At 35.4% G+C, this 21,107-nt stretch overlaps 1 protein-coding gene across 1 annotated transcript in view; it reads right to left on the bottom strand.

Annotated features, from left to right (window-relative positions):
- Positions 1 to 21,107, bottom strand: part of TFAP2D (transcription factor AP-2 delta) — a 55,184-nt gene that overhangs the window by 17,069 nt on the left and 17,008 nt on the right. Inside the window, exons 6-7 of the mRNA XM_049894011.1 lie at positions 11,031 to 11,172; positions 3,834 to 3,947 (exon numbers count right to left, since the gene is read on the bottom strand). Coding sequence (XP_049749968.1) covers positions 3,834 to 3,947; positions 11,031 to 11,172 — 256 coding nt within the window. The remainder of the gene's footprint in view (positions 1 to 3,833; positions 3,948 to 11,030; positions 11,173 to 21,107) is intronic.

Raw genomic sequence — 21,107 nt, 5'->3', positions numbered from 1 at the left:
GATGCACTCAGCGAAAACAATGGAAAATCAGGCTCTGCCAATTGCCTGCTTCAAAGTCAGATGTGATCTTCTGCCTTTTTAACTCATCTGTCTTTTGAGTTTATTCTTCTACCAAAATTAGTTACTGCTGTCAGTAGGAAATTTTGAACAGGACATGCTTTATGCTAATACATTTTTACCCAGATTATTAGCAGAATAATGGATGCAGACTCTTTTTTAATATGTCAGGGTAGGAGAGAACTTTACATAATTCTTGGTGCCACTTTAAAATGAATTAGAAATGTTTTTCTTCTGAGGGAAAAATAGAAGCTAATGATCTAGGGATATCTTAGGACCAGGACCTTTAAACATGCCTAACTATCAGAATGAACTTCAAGGGTCTGAAAATCACCCAGATGTTGTATCCCTCCCACCTCCAGTCCCTGAGAATTTAAAAAAGCTCCCAAAGTAATTCTGATGTGAAGCCAGGCTTGAGAGCTACCCTTGTAAAGTGTAGTCTATACCAAGGTCAGGAAAGCTGACTTCTCTTACCCTATTGTTGACTTTTATTATCCTACTGTTAGCATATTCAAATGATACCCCTTTTAATAAATGAACATTTAAAAAATGCACACATTTAAACTTTGTCTTCATCAGGAGCCTTCAATTCAGGTTTTAATTGGAAATGTCAGTCATATATCTTTTATTTAAAGAATATAGTTTAAGAAATTTCGACTTAAGGTGAATTTTGGCAAAGTGATTTCTTTCATCCTGTTACTTTCCTTTATGAAATCAGAAGATTTCTTCCCAATAATTTGGGACATAGCTAAAGCCAAAGAACTGAAAAAATTGGGAAACGTTTAAAAAGCAAAATAAAGGGGAAGTCCTGACTTTCTGATACTCAAAATGATATGTAAATAATAATACTCAAAACTTTGTAGATGATAATATTACAGCCAAAAAATCCCTACAGGCACTTCTACCCATGGGGTCACTATGAATAGGAATCGAATAGGTGGTACCCACCGACAACAACAAGTATTATGATTGAATATAACATGTAGAATTAGAACATTTTAAGGTGTGGTTATGTATTTCAATTTGTTGTGTTTGTGAATCAGGAGCCATATATAATCTTGATTGTTTTCTACTAAAAATATAATCTCCTTCTCTTTTTACTGGTTTTATGGGAAGGAGCAATTTACCCTATATTTAATTCTTCTCTGCCTGGGGAGGTAAATAAATAAAAAGAAATCAAGTCCACACCCTAAACCTTCAGCTCTAGTTTCAAAGTGGAAATTTTCTCTGGAGTTCTAGGGTATTAAGTTGGCAACTAATGTTTAAACAAATTCCCAGATTGTGCCCATGCTGAGCAAAGAAATGGTTTGTCTATTTCACTCAGCAGCTGATTCAGCTTAAACATCTTTGCTGTATTTTGTTTTAAGCCTGAAAAAGGACAGCTTACTTTCTGATGATGGCTATAGCACCTATTATTGGAAATAACCTAGTAGATGTGACATGTGTTGTTAGGTACTGTCAAGATAATTTTCAACTCATGGTGACCCTATGTGACAGACCAGAACTGCCCCATAGGGTTTCCTAGGCTGTAATCTTGACTGGAGCAGATATAAGGCTGTAATCTTGACTGGAGCAGATGGGCAGGGTTTTTTTCTCCCTCAGAGTCACTAGGTGGGTTCGAACTGCCAACTTTTGTTTCACAGCTGAGGGCTTAATCATTGTGCCACCAGAGCTTCTTAGATATGACACAGGAGTCTCAATTCTCTGTAATTTTAACAGGAGCCACCATTAGAGTAACTTTGTAACTTAACAGACTTCCTTAAGTTCAGAATTGAATTTGTGTAAAAATTACTAAGCTCTGAATTGAACTTCTGTAAAAATTATAAGTTCTTTTAACGTATACCAGAAGCCCTGGTGGCGCAGTGGTTAAGAGCTCGGCTTCTAACCGAAAGGTCATTGGTTTCTTCTCTGCAGGAAAAGATGCGGCAGTTCGCTTCTGTAAAGATTACAGCCTTGGAAGCTCTAGGTGGCAGTTCTTCTCCATTCTGTAGGGTCGTTATGAGTTGGAATCAACTCAAAGGCACTGGGTTTAATGTATAAACAAACAAAAATATGGAAAATATTTGTATAGATATGACAGTGGAGCCACCCATTCCCTTTAAACTTGGATCAGTCTAGGAGGTAAACAGTGCACCATTTATTGAATGCTGATTTCATATTCTTTATGTCCTTTTAGTTCACCACCCAACCCACTGCCATCAAGTGGATTCCGACTCATAGCGACCCTATAGGACAGAGTAGAACTGCCCCATAGAGTTTCCAAGCAGCGCCTGGTGGATTTGAACTGCTGACCCTTTGGTTAACAGCCGTGGCACTTAACCACTACGCCACCAGGGCTTCCATTTTAGTTCTCACCACCGTAAAATGAAAGGGTTCGTATTCCATTTCCCGGAAGCCTGGAAAGATTGCATAATTTGCAAAAAAAACTAGCTTGCATGTATAGGGGCCTGATCTGAAAATGGTTTTATTGACTCCAAAGCCTTTTGCTCTTAACTTCTGGGCATTATACTTGCTCACAGTTTTCATATGTTTGCCTCTACTAACCCAGGTGAATGGTAGGAATAAAGTCTCATGAAATATATCCTATATTTGATGCATTTTAAAAATTAAATTTGGTCTCCAGAGATGTGTCTGTTACCTCTTGAGCAGCGTTGTGACATACTAGAAGATAAAACATCCTATGTAAGTCTCTGACTTTGCAGACTAAATTCCAATTTTAACATTCATTATTTTATATAATGGAGTACTGTACTTGACAGTCTTAAAGTCATTGAGAGGAATTGAAAGCATTTCTAAGAAACCTAACATATATTAGTCTTTCTTTTGCACTTTTTAACCAAATGATATAATTAAAAGAGGATAAAATATTTTTCTACTGGTGAGAAATATCATGTGAGCATCAGACTTCCAGAATTTTAAAACTGGAAGGTACCTGAGAAATTATGATGTTCTTTCCCACATTGCAACTAGGACATCAATTAACTAGAAAAAAAAAAAAAATTCTATTCTCTTCTAAAGTCCCTCAAAAACTGAAACCTAAAATCAGCTTTCAATAATACATTTTAGACTCTTCCAAAGGAGCCCTGGTAGCGCAGTGGTTCAGCACTTGGCTGCTAACTGAAGGTCGATGGTTTGAATCCACCAGTGACAGTCTGCTCCTGTAAAGATCACAGCCTTGGAAACCCTGTGGGGCAGTTCTGCTCTGTCCTCTGGGGTCAGTATGAGTTGGAATTGACTCAACGGCAATGGGTTTTTTTTTGGGGGGGGGGAGGTTTAGGCTCTTCAAAATAAATAGTTTTGGTCTAATTTAAGAAACTTATAAGATAAGCCCATTTGTAGCCTCTATTTTTTTTTTTAATTGAATGGGAATTGTTAACATATTTCTGGAAAATCAGTTTATATGATATCCCATTAATTTCTGTCATATCATCTGTCCTTTTGACAAATTTACCTCACCAAAATAAGGAACTGTTAAAGGATTTCAGAATTGGGATCCAAAGGCGTTAAGTATTATCTGAAATAATAGTGTTTGCTTTTATGAAGTCACAGTTTCCTGATAACCATACAAAGCTTTTAAATTTTCTGACCTCAATTGACTTGTACATTATTTTCTCAATTTGATCTCAGATATTTCGAATTTTAAAGAGTTCAGTCACCATAAGAATGTAAGTGATGTCTCTATATTAAAACACGACAGGGACACAAAAACTTCTGGATTAGCAAAACAATTTAACAATTGAAAAGAGAATCTGTTCAAATTGGAAAACCACTCATACCTGAAATGTGTCAAGTGTCTCTGGATGTCAAGGTCTAGAATTGGCGTGGGTCTGGAGGATCCCAGCGGTGATCTATCTTGGCTCAAGAGGTCCTGGAATTCTTTACAAATTTGTCTAAAAACAAAAGATTCAGAATTGAAATTGAACCCTTGAAATGGAGCTTAAATTTCATTAACCAAAAGTTCTCTCTTTTAAATGAGGGCTAGATAAAATTTTATAAACCAGCCTCCATAGTTCCATCCACAACTTACGGATGAGGTGCACAATGGCAACTTTGCTCTCAAGTTCTACAGGATGATCATAAAGCTTCTTAAAATAAATAACAGTCTGTGGATACTGACAAAAGCAATGTTCATTTTTAAGGTGAATACTTAAAGATTAACTTGAAAATAAAGGAATAACTATTCTAGAAGATCAAAATTAGGAATCGCTTTTTAAAAAATGGAAATGCACTTAATTAAAGTTAAAAGTTTACTTCAGAGCCATGATTCAAATAAACTTCAGAAAATCCTTTTGCCCAATGTTGCATTATAATTCAAGTTTCTGTGGAACTAACTTCTATTTTTAATATTTGAAAGAGATAATAATTTATCTACAACTGAGTCTGCCAATCTCACAAAGGTGACCGTATTTCCTGCTGCCTTTCTTGCTTCGAATGATTATGATTTATGGTCATTGGTTGCATTTTAATTACAACATTACTGTGTATGTTGGTAAGAGTCAAATCCCTGTGATAATTATTACGTATTGCTGAAGTCCAGAATAATCAAAAAGATATACTTCAAAAGTTGCAGAACATATAAGAAAAACAATTTTTAAAAAGGCTGAATTAACATCTAAAACTGTTGCCATGAGATAATCTTTAAACCTTAAACCTCAAATCAAAACTTTTCCCAAAGTTCACTTTGAACCAAAACAGTTTAACTTAATTAGTAAAGCATGTTTGCCTTGACTATTGTACTCTCCAAAGAACTGACAACAGAATCTTGAAAGGTTAGATGAAAAGCTTAGGGGGCGGTGACTTTACATTAATGGTGGTGGAGTAAGTTGGAAAAGGATAGCAAGACTGATTACACAACTTGAAGAATGTAAACAATGTCACTAAATTGTACATGTAGAATTTGTTGAAAAGATGTATCCTTTGCTGTGTATATTTTCATACACACACACATCCACACACCCAAAACCAAAAAATAACAAACACTAGATTAATGCAGTAGCTGGAGAGAAGTAAAAGTCAGCCAAGGAATTGCTCAAAAGCATCGATCACCTAAAGTGAGGTCAGACTATATTCAAGGGATAATATGATAGTGACTAGATGTTTTTATCTGATTTTACAATGAATGGCCCATCCCAGAAGGTAGTTATGTAGACATGACTATGATTATCAAAGTAGCCAAAATCAAAGAACAGAAGAGTCATATTACCCCAAGAGAATGGGGTACCCTACAACTACTAAGCTCCAAATTATTTGTGTCATTAACAAGTAAATAAAAAGTGAGAAAACATCTTGAAGCACAAATAATTTATCACTTAGCTAAAATCAGTGGAGCCTTCCTTATTAGTAGGTGTCTAGAATTTATAAAATTCTGCCAAAGATCGTTCGTCATCTTTTTTTTTTTAAAGGACAATGAACCTCTGATTTATTGCCCAGGTTCAAATATTGTGTCATTTCACAGAATTTCCTTATTCATTTGTACAGAAAGCAGGTAAAAAGGTAAGAAGGATGCAAGGAGAGGGAAAATAAGCAAACAAACAACAGAGATAAGTCCTTATCTGCTCTAAATAAAAGAGGATCCTCCATCTCCCTAGCTAAAATCTTAGTTGAATCTCTAAGAAAAAGCATCTCGATGCATGCTTTAAAGAACGACATGTCTGTACTTTCATTAAGAACATTCACTCTGCAAAGGAGAGTGAAGGAAACCAAAGATTCATAGGACTAATGGCTTACTTGAATCACAGCCTCTTGTAGTCTGAGACCAGGAGAACTAGATGGTTCCTGACTACCACTGCTGACCTTTCTAATCAGGAACACAATAGAATGTCCCGGTTAGGATGAGAGAAAAATGTAGAACAAAACTCAAATTCATGAGAAAGACCAAACTTACCGGACTGATAGAGACTAGAGGAACCCCCCAGACTATCGCCCTAAGATACCATTTTAACCTGGAATTGAAGCCACTCCCAGAGGTCACCTTTCGGTCAAATAATAGATTGACCTATAAATAACCAATAACACCTGTGAGGAATGTGTTCCTTTCAACAATCAACTATATGAGCCCAGTCAACGTTTACCCAAAAGCAAAGATGAGAAGGCAAGGAGGGACAGAGAAACTGGATGAATGAATGGAAACGGGGTAGGGACGGTGGAAATGGTTAGAGTGCTGGCACATTGTGAGGCCTGTAACCAATGTCATGGGACAATTTGTATACGAATTTTTGAAAAGGAAATTTATTTGCTGTGTAAACTTTCACCTAAAACACAATAAAATATTTTTTTTTAAAAGAGAGTATTTGTTCTGAATGCCCCCACTTTTTCTGTTCTGATCAAGACTCAGTTGAGTGACTCTCAGCTGTATTGCCTATATTTTACAGATAAGATGGCAACTTAGATTGTTTGATGTCATTCTACAGGTGCATTGCCGTCTGTTATGGGTGCTTTGTAATATTTCATTTAGTTAGATATTATTCTCTTCGTTTTTAAGAAATATCTAACTAAAATTTTAAATATAGCCTCATACTATCATTCTTCAGAGTGGCAAAACGAATTACCATGTGATAGGCCATCACTATGACCCAGTGTTAGATGGAAAGATTAGAGTGATTTTAAGACCAGTCTTTTAATTTTCCATCGATTAAAATAAATTTAAAAAATAAATAAATAAAAATTGAACCACTGCTTTAGTTCTTGCTATATGAATAAACTAATTTGTAAGGTGACAAAACAACTTTCCACTTGAATATACAATACAACAAGTTACAATAAATCTAAAGCTGATGAAGAAATGAGAAAAAGAGAATGCGTGGAAAAATTTAACTGATGTGAAGCAAGTCAATTACACCACACAAGAAGCTGTATCAGGACAAGAAATAGAATTCTCAACCTTCGCTATTTACTTCTGCTGCTTAATTCACAGACCTATACTTAAAAACAGATAACGATCCTGTAGATTCCCCTTAGGCAATTATCATCACCTCATTATCACAGAGAATTATTATTTTTATGGCTATTTTTATTATTTAAAATTTTATTTGTGAAACTATAATAAGAAACTTCTATTTCTCAAAACGTCATATGATGAATTATATAACTCAAGATGATCCTTGATGAGTCATAAATTCTAACTTTATCACTTACATCATTGTCCTTAAGGGCATAATTTTTTAGCTGATGACTGAATTTAAATTTCTATATCTCTTGTGACGATTAAAATTATCATAACACTTAGTGAAAATCAATTTAAAATTGTTAACTATTTTGCGTTACGCTAGTGCAGGCTAAATATTAAGCATATTCAGCTTTTAATTCAATGAAGAAGTCTGTTTTCGATGAATTGAGTAAACAAATGTTTTGTCCTGTACATTTTTAGAATTCAAAAATTGTTTAATTCCATTTCTATTCCTCCTCTTAAATGTCTTAATTACACCAAAATATTTGGTTAATCAACAAAACACTGAAAACAAAGAGGAATTAGGAAAATAACAGCACTAATCAATGGGTCCTTCATACAATTGTATACTTGGCAATATAGTTAAATACAACTGAATCTGTATTCATAGAGGCAAAAAAGAAATATATAATCCAATCTGCCAATGCAGATCAACAATAGGATCTTTCATTCAAAGAATTTTGGATTCTGTATATATTTTGGATACAATTGTCATAGTCTGAGCTGACTAGAACAAATAAATATCCATGTAGGATCCTTAGTTTCAATTCTGAGCATTTTAATTGATGAAAATATTCAATGCTTTTACCACTGGAGGAAAACTGAAAACTGCTCAGAGCATATGATCAGTCAATTCATGTTGCATTCATAGCCCTTTCATGAATGATTTTTTTCCTTTGAATTTTTTGTTGATACTATGTGTTTTCAGCAATGAAAGGCATGCTGAATCAAGGATTCTTTCTGAATTTTTGTTATGAAATATGAATTTTGATACATATTATGTGGGTCCCATATGCCCCACTGAACTCTGGTGTTGATTACCAGTTGTATTGTGTATGTTTGCTATGACTTCACAGTCTCTGATTCTTTAATTCCTGTTTTCACATTGTCTAATAAGAAATGGAGCTGATATAAAGAATAAAAACAAAAATGAAACAAAATATATATAAAGGCCATCTTCTAATTTATACACATTTATGGAGAGTTTTTTTTTTTTTAACCAGGCTTATTCACTCTTCTGTAAAATAAGGTAATTGGAACCAGAGAACTCAATTCTTGCTTACATTTAATGGCCTGCAAATTTCCAGCTATGTACAGAGGTATCAAAGGAAATAACATGTTCTTGCAATGTTTAATGAAATCAAAATATCACCCAAAATAATATGCATTATTTAGATCCCAGTTAAAAGGAAAATGGTACTCCCTGGTAGAATTCACTACTACAAAATAGATGTCTCAGTATAGTGTTGCCAAATCTGTGGGACTAATTCTCTTTCTTCCCTCAAGTTCTGCCAGCATTTACTTCTGTAAAAAGTAAATCTGAGCATCTATCTGATTGCACTCAGACTCCTGAACACTTCAACAGAGTGTTCAATTAAAAAATTGTTTAACTCAAAGCCACCAAAAGAAGCGACTTGTCTGGAATGTTGACGGTTGCATTGCTATGGGTGTTGTGGTGGAGAGCTATAAACCAACTGGAGGGAGATGGGGAAAGAAGAAGGGTTTCTACAGATTTGGAGATGCATGCTGAAGCCACAACCAAGTATTTTCAAGGCAAATTTATGCAGATGTTTTCCCTTGGATAATGTGTACCTAGGGATAATAGTGTCATTCGGAGGCATCACAGATATATTAAAAAAAAAAAAAAAGCATCTGTGAAATCTGCTTGATCCTGCCAGCTAGACTGACACATGCTTTGGACACAGCTCCGGGATACTACCTAACTTCTAAAACTTTGTATTTCTCTTGAGCTAGAACAAGCCTTTATTTTTTTCCTGAGATTATATTAAAAATTCAAACTAACTAGCTACATGTACTTTCAGTTCCTCTGGAGAAACTGAACCATGACCGATGAAGACCCCTGTGGGTCAAGAAACTTTTTGGAAAAGGGAAAGAGTACTGGCAAAGCAGAAACAAAGGTTCCCAGGAGATAAACCACGCAAAAAGTCCAGGTTCAGGTCTTCTCACTAGCAAGCTTTCAGGTGTTCCCACAGCAACAAATTCATCCCCAAATTGTAAGTCCAAATTTTATACCTGTGTCATAATTTTTTTTCTGTCTCCTGGTTTTTATTCTCTTTTTCTGCCACCCCTCTCCCCTTTATCTCCTTTCTTTGCCTACTTCCTTTTGCCACCACCTTTTCTTTATCACTTCTTTAGGGCAAGGAGAGAGAATCGTTTACTACCCTCTGAAAAACAATCATAAATGTAATCCTAGGTCCAAACGACGACCACCACAGCAGTACAAGCCTGAATTAAGGGACTCAAGTATCTCAGGCAAGCTTGTTGGACTGTAGGTGTTCCATATAAAAAAATATAAGCCCTTAAATGTCTAAAAATGCCTATGTAACAATGCAAACTGTTGGAAGAAGAAATGTTCCAATCTGGTTTTATCATTTTGAGTCGGTTTAAGTTTTAGCCAGAACGCTGTAAATTCATTAGATAATTTTTTTTATCAGTTTCTAAGATGCAATGCTTGTCACACTACCTTATGCTTTCTCTTAAAATTTTCTCCAAGTAAGAACCTAATTTATAAATGATAAATTTAACCACCTGTGGCTAGCAGCTCAAAAATCAGTATAGAGTTAGAATATTAAAATAATATTATTAGTGGCCTATATGTAGCCCTGGTGGCACAGTGGTGAAGAGCTCAGCTGCTAACCAAAAGATCAGCAGTTTGAATTCATCAGCTGCTCATTAGAAACCCTATTGGGCAGTTTTATTCTGTCTTGTAGAGTGGCTATGAGTCAGAATCAACTCGACAGCAATGGGTTTGGTTTTTTGGATTTGGTTTATATGTAGCAATGCCTCATTTTAAGAAAGAGAAAATGGCAAGGATTTTTCTCTAAAAAAAAAAAATTTAACATGGCTTGAAGTGGAACATATGGGTCTTTTAGGTTTTTACACAGTAAATGGTGCTTCTCCTATTAATTATTGAAGAACTTTCAAGTTTGAGAGAATTTAGAAATTACTTTACCCACCTTCTTCACCTTTTCTCTATCGTACCTTTACCTACATTATTTCCCCCATTATTTTAACGCACATTTTACAATTTTTAGACCCTTTCGCATACATTATATCTTTTCTTTTTTGACAGTATCACCATGGGGAGGGGATGGAGTACAGAAATTTTCTGCTACATTATACAGAAAAGAAGACATGGGCCCTATTGGTGATCCTTGGCGCCAGAGGTCTCCTGTTAACTTTTACGCATCTGGGTCTTCGTCTTTTGTCATTCCCAAACATTCATAATTTATCAAAGCAAAGTGACACAGAACAAATTACATAGCAATCAAGGGCTTACTTTGGACACATCATTACAAGGAACCAGTCACTGGAGCCTGGTTATCATGCTCGGTAATGTAGAGGGTCAGCGAAAAAGAGGGAGACTCTCAATGAGATGAACTGACATAGCGGCTGCAACGCTGGGCTCAAACATAGCAATGATTGTGAGGATAGCGCAGGACTGGGCAACGTCAAGTTGCTGTGAGTCAGAGTTGACTCTATGGCGTCCAACAACAAGAGCGTGTTTGCCTGCAATCTACATCTCCTAAACATGTTTTTCCCTTTATGAATGTCTGCGTATTCTAAAGAGGTCTTCTAAGAACTTTCATCATTGCCAATCATACCCCATCACTAGTCAAGGGCAGTTTGTAAACCTTGGGCAGAGTGTGACCCTAGCTTGTCCTCACAGCGGTTAGATGAGACTCCATGTTTTAGAGAAATTGTGCTTTATATGCAGTTTCTCTCATTCAAAGAAAACAGAAAAACGGAGGATGAAGGCACACAGAGGCTTCCCCATCTTGCTTACTTGGTCGCCAGAATCATCTTTTTCCTGGCTGTCTGTTCTTTCTGTTCCATATGTTGTCTGGCAAGATGTTCACCTACTGCTTTGGCTGGAAACTCTGTTTCACAAGTGTAGCCAAAATCCCGAGCCAAGTGTAAAGCCTCCCCTGTTGGAAGACAACATGAGTCAGTTTCTCAGGAATGTCCAACCTCAGTGATAGTCATACCTTACATTTTCCTTTAGTCTTGCTGCTGGTTAGGGTCAGATGGATCATTTTTCCTATTCATTTTAACCAATCCAAGGGAAAGGATTTTTTTTTATTTAGATGAGGAGGAATAGGGAAGTTACTTGCCTGGCCAGAGCATGAGTGAAGAAACTGGAAACAGAATTCAGGAATTTTGATTCCCCTCTCAGTTCTGACCGCTAGACTAGACTGACTTCTGAGATTCTACATATCAATGCCCGAGGGGAAAAGCCCCATGGATGGACCATATTGTTGTTGCTTAACCTATAACATATCCTCAGTATATCTGAGATATTCAGATGCATTTTCCGTGCAATGTATCACAATATCTGCCAAAGGATCCAAATAACATTCAAAGAGGTTGGAGTATTTTAAAAAGTGAAATAAATGAATTATACCAATTCCTTTGCTAAAGCCAGTATATTATGTAATTATAGAACTAGCATTATCAGGTGTTATGGAAGGCTTCAGCATATTATACCACCATGTAAAATGCTTCTTAAGAATAATCAAATCACAATTTACTTTTGATGTTTCACAAAATCAGTGGTCTTAAACTCAAGTAAAAAAAAAAAAAAAATTAAGATTGGTGATGAAAATCTGCCCGAAAACAGAGGATAAGTATTTTAAAAACTCAAGTCAAATCTTAATTGATTATTAAAACTTTAGAAATCATGCTTTCAATGCGTAGAGATTGAACACCTTTTTTTTTGTTCAAGGCACAGTGCTAGGTAGAAATAATGGGAATATAAAGGAATACCAAAGACTGTTCTAGACTCTAGGAAGATGGTAGTCTTACCAATAACAGAAACGATTAAAAAGTAATACTTAGTAACACTTCATAATTTATGCTGCACCTATGTAAACACTATCTATAACCCATACATGTTTGTTGACATTATATTGACATTGTATGTAATAAGGATAGTATATTACAAGTATCAAATGAGTGTTAGAGACAAAACATTTTACAGAAGTTCAAAGAAGGAGAGGCTGGTAACCAGGAAGAGGTGATCCAACAGCCACATGGTTCACCAGATTTTGCCATGAAGAAATAATAAATAAGAAATGATGACCAAATCATATGAAGTTTGTTTGGTGGCTGGCCAAAGTAACAGTGTAAAAAATAATGGATTTGTTCCTGCTTTAAATTTACAGAATAACAGATTGTTCCATGAGTTACTACCTCAAAGAAATAAAAATGATAATCGGTCAAAGTATTGAGGAGAAGGAAAGGTTTATAGACTTATAAAATATACAAAATAGGTTAGTTAATACCAATGGAAGTATCCGTAGTAAACGTTCTTTCTTTTTCTTGAGAAAAAAAAAAATGTTAGTCTTTCAGAACGGGATAGGTAAATACTCATTTTACAAAGAAAGGCAGAAAACTACCAACAGTAAAAAACGGAAATATTTTTGATACTACAGAGCTGAAAGAACATAATTCTGTGAGCAATTTTCCCTTAAACCATCCTTAAATACCTTGCCTTTCTGAAAACTAGAAATCTTAAAAAAAAAAAAAAGGAAACCAATTCATGAGGCTTTCTAAAATATTTTATTATGAAAAATTTCTAACATATAGCAGAGTTGAAAGACTTTTATAGTGAGCACCCATATGTTCACCCTTAATATTTCAATAAATGTATTTTATCACATATCTGTCTTTCTGTACCTCTTTTTTTTTTTTTATGCAGCCATCAATTCATACTATTTTTATACATTTCAGAGTGAATTGTAAACCTGAGTACACATCTCCCTAAAACTTTTAGTATGCACATTATTAACTAGGGTTTAATATTTTTATAGTTTTTTTTCCTTCTTAAGATAAAAGGCCTTGATCTTAAAAGTTTTTCTTGACCTATATTAGGAAGAAATAAAGCTAACAACTCTTTAATGATGGTTTAATTGCATGATTTATGCTTAATAACTAAACAGGAACTGGTGGGGTCCTTGCCCTTGTTGATTTTACAGAAAAGCACATTTGACAATAGACAGGTCCACTGTGACTAATATACAGATACTACTTAATGTCCCAATTTGAAGTTTCAATGTGAAAAGATATTAACCAGGCATCAAAGTTAGTCTTTTTCGTTTATGTAGGTCTGTTTCAGTTTTTTTGGTACCAACAAACATGAATGATGTCATTCATTTCTTCATTCACCTACTCAGTCTATCACTACTTATTCCACCCCCACAGTGTGAACAGTCCTGTTCTAGACCTTGACAGAAGAGTCTAATTTGATATAAAAATATTACAGTGAAGTAAACACACTATTGTATATATTGCAGACAATAGTTTTTGAACTACCTGATCATGGCTTTGATTTTTTCTCTCTGTTTCAAATGAGCAGTGGCATGTCAATTAAAGAACTGAGATTTTTATATTTATGTGGAGAACATTTTTTTTTCTTCCCCATTTTAAATAGAAGTAGGACATAACTAAATGGAAAGCATCTTTATATTGATTACTCTTAGTAGGACCACTTATTAGAGCGTCACACTTTTGGATAAAGCTATAATGTACAAGCAATATTATTACTAGCAGTTTATCACCATAACCAATAGGAAATAAAATGTGCGCATATCTGGGAAAAGAAACGGCACAAAGATTTTACATTTGTAAAACCATGTAGGATGGTCACTGTTACTAAAAATGACAGAAGGAAGGTTATTTGAGGAATTTCAAACTTGGAAGTAAAAAGTCTTACAGCTTGATCCATCAAATAGCAGCTACAGCATCTCACCAGAGGATGAGCTATCCTTACCTGAAATGGACTTTAGGACTGACATTTGTCTTGCAACTAACACAGTAATGCCATCCATAGTGTCTTCTCTGCACAGCAAGTCAAATTCTATATATAGGTATGTCTGCTTATTGCATTATTCACACAGAAACAGATATTTAATATTTTAACAGAGACTATTATATATATATATATTTTTTTTTCCTCTATTGTTTGCGCAATAGTGAGAGAAGTGAAAAAGTGTGAACAGGAGGATGGCAGCATGCCTCTAGAATTTTATGCTAAAACCTGCTTCTTGAGGATCTGGCCCATTTTATGCAAAGCTCTCACCGGGCAGTAGTTTTAAAAACAGTTTGAATGGAACAGCTGCTATTTACATTTACACTGACAGCCAGATCCTTCCTTCCCTCAGTTCTGTTTACTGCTTTCTCTTGCTTGCGATGTAACATTGTTACAGGATGTAGAGCGATGCTACATCAAAAGAAGTGGCAAGTGAAGACACTCTGATAGGTAGCTAAAATGTGTGTATCATGCCACAAAAGCTTTGTGTGTGAAGACCCAGGAAATGAATGAATGAATCCATGAATTAAAATACACATGATAATCGGAGACGATGACACATCTGTGGTGAATTCCTTTGCAGCAGATGTGTTAGAGTCAATAGGTTTAAGAAAAATAGAAATTTTAGGATCAGAAAAGCATATGACTAAGACCCTGGGAGAAGTGACTGGTTTGTGAAAATTAAGACCTATTGAAAATTTTTATTTGTATGGGCGATTTAGCATAATATGAAGGTTGCTTTTTGAATTAGTAGGGAAAAGATAGATTCTCAATAAAAGATATCGGGATAACTGGGTAGCCACCTGGAAAAATGAATAAAATTGAATACATACGATACATCTAATAACAAATCCAGATGGATAAAAGATTTAAAAATAAAAAATAAAACCACAAAGTAATTATATGATACCATGGGAGAATCCTTGTACAGTCTTGGAATAAAGAAGGCTTTTCTAAGAATTATGATCAAACTAAAAGCCACACACACACACACACAAAATACAACTATGTCAACTTGAGAAAGAAAAAAAGTTCTGCATGGAAACAAAGAACAAATAAACAAGCAAACAAAAAACCCATAACATTAAGCAGAAAAACCAAAGCTGGGGGGCGCAGGGTTTTGTAACACATATCAGAGATACATAGCTAATTTTCCTAACATATAATGATCACTTACAAATCAATGGAAAACAAAACAAAACAAAAATCCCCCATAAATATTAAGTAAATGAATAGACAGAAAGCTCCTAAGAGTCTCCTAAGCATATGCTCGACTTCACGTATAATAGAAATAGCATTTTTCTTTCTTAACCTGTCAACTTAGCAAAGGTCAAAAAGTTGATAGAACTGTGCTTGGACTAGAACACAGAAGTACTCTTACATTAATGTCTCTTATTCCCATTGCTGATGGGATTAAAAATTTATAACCACTATGGAGAACAATCTGACAATGCCTATCAATATTACAAATGCAAGTGTCATTTGACCCTGCAAACCATTCCCGGGAATTTGAGTAGATATATTTGCGTATTTGAAGAAACTGTGAAGTTACTCTTTGCCCCAAAGATTGAAAACACCTAAATGATATTTAGTAGGTAACTTCATTGTTAAGTGCCATCAAGTTGATTCTGACTCAAAAATGAATTATGACACACTCATTCAGTAGGATAGAATGCAGCTGTTTAAAAGCATGAACAACCTGTAAGCACTGAATAAAGAATGAATGCTAAGAGAAAGTCTGAAAAAAAAGTACAGAATAGTGTTCATACTAAAAAAAATGGTATTTATTTTTTTAAAAAGGAAAAATAATACACATATGCACACATATATATTTCTTGTAAGGAAACCAATAACATTTGATTTCTTCTGGGGGGGCAGGAACTGAATGACCAGGTGATGGAGTGAAAAGGAGATATTTCACTGCATATTTACTTGTTACTTTTGAATTTTGTACCATTTGTATGAGTTATCTATTAAAAATTAATTTAAAAATAAAATTACTGTCTGCCCCAATGTTAGAAATCATTAATTATGAATTCACATATTTGTTGCAAAATTAAACACGGACAATTGCAGGACTCCATTGTGCTCCAGTAGAAGTTAGATATCAGTAGGAATAATTATAGTCTATTATTTTATTGAAAACCTTAGAATTTTGATAAGTGGAAGCAATGTAGAAAAACAGAAGCTGAGAGTTTGGAAAGCACATTAGATGAGGCATAAACTTTGAAAGGAAGAAGAGTTGAAGAAAGAAAAGCCATTGAGAATAGAATTCACATATGTTCCTTTAAGGGAGCATTACTGTTTGCAAGAATAAGTAATAAGCTGGACCAGTAGGGACAAAGAAAAGACTGAGCCAAATATACTTGGATACATTCACCTATTTATGCCACAGTGACCATGAATAGGAGCAGGGTTTTAAGGACATCCCAAGTCACACACAGTCAGATGCAAAAGCATATGAGTAGTATCCCATCTCCCCTGCCTCTATACAAATATGGCACAATGGTTAAGTCCTTGGCTGCTAACCAAAAGGTCAGTGGTCACACCCACTAGCCACTCTATGGGAGAAAAGACATGGCAATCTGCTCCTATAAAAAAAAAAAAAAAGATTAATAAATAGATACTGCCTAGAAAACCTATTGGGCAGTTCTACTGTGTTCCATAGGGTCACCATGAGTCAGAATTGACTCGACGGCACACAACAACAACAACATGCAAACATCTCCCACTAAAAATGAATGAAATCATAACATACAGGTCAGAGGAATGATATCAGGAAGTGAGCAAATGATTTAATAAGATAGCCTCTAAGATGGTATCTATTTATCTGAAATATTGTAGGATACAATCTCTCATGTCCACTGATACCAACTATAGAAAATCCTAATAAACACCAGTTCTTAGGTATTAGATCACAACTAGTTTACTAAAGCAGATTGTCCCAGGTAAAAACTATTCCATGTCTAGAGTAAGAAATTTTTAGATAAAGTGATAGGATTCCTTTCTCCTCCTTTGGGTGGTTTAAGAGAGGTGGAAAGGGAAGTTTGTAAAGGGGCTTTATAGATAAGGACACTGATGCTCAGAGAGGTTATGTGTCTTCCCCTATTGCACATAGCTAGCAAGAGATAGAAGTGAGTTCAGACCTAAGTTATTTGACTCCAGAAGCCACACTTTTTAATTGCTATGTTCTAGTTCCTTTTTTTTTTTAATTCCTTAGGATCAATCTTCCAGTTTCCTTCAAGGCTAAAGTTTTATGATTCTGAGTAAATTGTGTTATTAAGTAACGCTATTGTTTACAGGGAAGGAACCAGAGGACAGGCACTAATTTTTATAGAGTGCCTCTATGCCATATGGGAAACCCTATGGCATAGTGGGTAAGTGCTGCGGCTGCTAACCAAAAGGTCGGCAGTTAGAATCTGCCAGGCGCTCCTTGGAAACTCTATGGGGCAGTTCTACTCTGTCTGTAGGGTTGCTAGGAGTTGGAATCGACTCCACGGCAGTGGGTTTGGGTTCTATGCCACATGGTGGCAGGTGTTTAATCTATATGAATGTATTTAATTCTATAAAAGACACAGCAGGCAGATATAGTTGCTAGAACATTATAGGAAAATACTGTATCCTTTTGTTACCTATTATGGAGCCGTTGAGAAGACTCTGCTTAGTTCGAGACTACTTTTTATGGTGCCCCATTCCACTCTGTATTTAAGTGTGGGCATGTGACTAGTTCTTACCGAACGTGAACAATAGTGGTTCACTCTCTGGCTGAGGGAGCAAGGAGCTGTGTATCTTCCCCCCAGTGTCTTTTCTTATCTGTGAGTTGAATGAAAGGATTCTAGGACTCAGAGGAGGGCAGAATTTGGAAGATACAGAAGAAATGGAAATTTAGGTCCTTGGATAAGGACCCAAGGAGGAACACATACATTGAACTGGGATGAGTAAGAAATAGCTTTTGTGTTAAGCCACTGTTATATCAACTAGTATTACCCTATTACAGATATTATGGTTCTTATTTATAAATTAAGAAAACAAAGCTCAGTCAGCTTAAGACGGAGTATTTCAGAAATGATATTATCAGAAGTAGGGGGAGGTGGGTGTACCAGGCCAAGGGATTTTTCAAATGGCACAACTAGTTCACAACTAGGTAATAGTTAAGGGGAAAGCCTGGGAATTATATTTTTTTGAAGCTAAAGAAGGGAGCAACAGTGACAAAGGGCTTAAACTAAAACAGAACGGAGATTTTACACAATACTTGAAAATAGTTCCCTTTATTTTGCTGGTTTTATATTTAGACCTTACCCTGACTCATACCATTTTTTTTAATATATAAACACAATTTGACCTCTTATGATGATAAACTACAACCCAAAGCGTTTAAATAAACTGTGCTGTCAGAACCCTAAGAATTGCCTGTGACTGTTACACGAGCGTCTGAAACGCAGCAGAACTCTAACACAAAAGCAACCCCATCAGAACATCCCTCTAGCAATACGAGGCAACGTCAGCCATTTTGGGAAAACACAGGTGAGGAGAAAGTAATGGGAAGCAGTGACTAGATCACTAACCAGATGATTGGGTCCTCATACTTTTTTTCTAAAATCCACCAACTCTGCAAAGATTGTTCTGCAGTAAAATATAGGGATGATAGATACAGAAGTTGCCAATTCGTAAGTAATAAATATATAAACAAACAAACAGAAAAACCATTGCCAGTTGATTCTGACTCATAGTGACCCTATGGGACAGAGTAGAACTACCCCAACAGGGTTTCCAAAGAGCGGCTGGTGACTCAGAACCGCCTACCTTTTGGTTAGCAGCAGGACCTCTTAACCCAGGTGTATTAGAACTAGAACAATGGTATTAGTCAAATTCTTTAATTTTGTTTTTCCAGATATAGAATTATTTTCACTGTAAAAGAGCCTAGGATTTACCCAAGATCTCCTCAGAAGATCAGGGCATTGGGTTAAGAAAACCTAAGCAAATCTATCTGCCAGAATGGAAAAATAGAAACCAAAAGAATGTGATTAACAAGGGGAAATGAAAATAATTTCAGACTTACAATAAAGAAGCTTGCACTTAACCATTAGTTATATATTTAAGGCCCATTAAATGAAGACATATGGAAGAAAAGGAGATAAGATCTGATATTTCATTCAGAGAACTCTGGATTCAAATATTCTTATCTCATTATAGGTTGAATATATCTATGTTATGTTGATCAAAAAAAAGAAATCCTCAAATATATGTCTGACTAAAATATGTTCATTTTTCAAACAACTTCAATAGGTGACAAAATGTCAGTCAGTCTCCCAGTTCTTCATCTTGTTTATTAGGTAACAATGAAATTTATAACAGAGATGGTAGAAATTACTGAAATAAATTATAAAATTGCATTAAAATACTCCTCTCTTGTAAATTACTAAAATAATCCCTAAGAGTATTGACTCTATTATGTCAACTTGATGACAATTCTAGGATGGAACAATTAGTAGAGTGATTTTATTTAAAAGGAATACAGACTAAAATGATTATAGAATAATTAAAAACCAAATTATTAAAAACCTAAGGCAAGCATGGAAACCTAGGAATATCAAAATGAAGTCTGCTGTTATATCAGTGATGGGTCATTTTGGAAAAACAAATGTTCATTTGTTAATTTGAATCCCCATCATAAAGTACCTTACTGTTCATTGACTGGATCTTTACAACGGTTCTAGTTTTGCACAGAGAGCCTGGCATGCTTCCCAAGCACTATTCCTTCATTGGGGTTCCTATCAAAATAGCAACAATGGCAAGACTGTATTCAAATCTTACCCAGAATTGGGAAGAGGTGAGTACTATAAAGCCATTGAAGGTTGACCTTCATGAGATTTCAAAGTCTGGCCTGTGAGAAATAAAGTCAATTGGATATTATCTCTCCTGTGCTTAAGAACTATACCAGAACTGTGAGGGGAGATTGAACTGAAGAAACATATTGAACCATCAGAAAGTTTGAAAAACAGCTAATCTAGTCAAGGCTTACTTACTCTGTAAGACTTTTAAGCCACAGTTTTAAGAGACATGTAAGAGAAGGTAAATTAGTAGCTATTGATGCTTAAAATGTACATATGGGTTTATGTTGAAAATCCAGCTGATAAAGGGGAGGTGTTACTTTTAAAAATGGTGGAAAGAATAATAGTATTATTTCCTATAAGACCGTATGTTTATGAGAAAGTTGATGGACCATTTTGGGCTACTAGAAATCTGGTTTTAGAATTTCGGGGGGAAAAAAAAAAAACAAAATGTTGCTGGCTCTTTCAAAATTGTTTATTGAAGAAGAAGACTATCACCTGAAGACCTGGTCGATTCAAGGGTTTATGAACAGCAACTGGTAAACATGGTACATTTTTTACAGCCTAAAATGGTACAAACAGAACAAACTTGAAAGACCTGAATCAGACACACGTTAGCTTAAAAATGATCAAGGCCCCAAAGTGCTGAAGAGAAGCATCACTGATGTCAATTTCTAGGAGATTGATAAATCACAGTTGGGTCACTTATATTCTGTTTAAGTCCAGCATCACCTGCAGAATTCCAAAGACCTTGAGCCTAATGTGGACATGAGAGCTTGCTGGCTGGAAAGGCGTTAGCAACTGTGACCACCAACCCAACTGAAATATGGGAACAAAAAGATATGGAGAAGTCCTATATCTAGAGTCCTAACAATGAAGTTGCTCTTCTTGTCAGCTCAGGGCTAGAATGAAGCTTATTTTAATTTAAACGGAATGTCCTTGTTCTTCAAATATTAGGCTCTCCTCATGTCCTAAGATAACTTGTACTTTTTCCAATTGTGGATTATGACTCATTAGAGACTCATGACACAAATTTTGTGGGTTTACAATCAGTGTTTAAAATGAACAAAAAAGTATGAAGTAGAGTAAAAATATCAGAGTATATCGCATATGGCAATGAAACGGTTTCAAGTTGTGGGTGTGTGTGTATGAGAGCAAGAGAGAGGACATGGGAGTGATGACATATGTAGTAAGTTGAGGGATGCAAAAAGTCCCTTTGCTC

The sequence above is a fragment of the Elephas maximus genome, chromosome 1 (assembly GCF_024166365.1).
Source record: "Elephas maximus indicus isolate mEleMax1 chromosome 1, mEleMax1 primary haplotype, whole genome shotgun sequence".
Taxonomy (NCBI): Eukaryota; Metazoa; Chordata; class Mammalia; order Proboscidea; family Elephantidae; genus Elephas; species Elephas maximus.
Note: the sequence above shows the minus strand (reverse complement) of the source record. Positions and strands in the feature narration are given on the sequence as shown.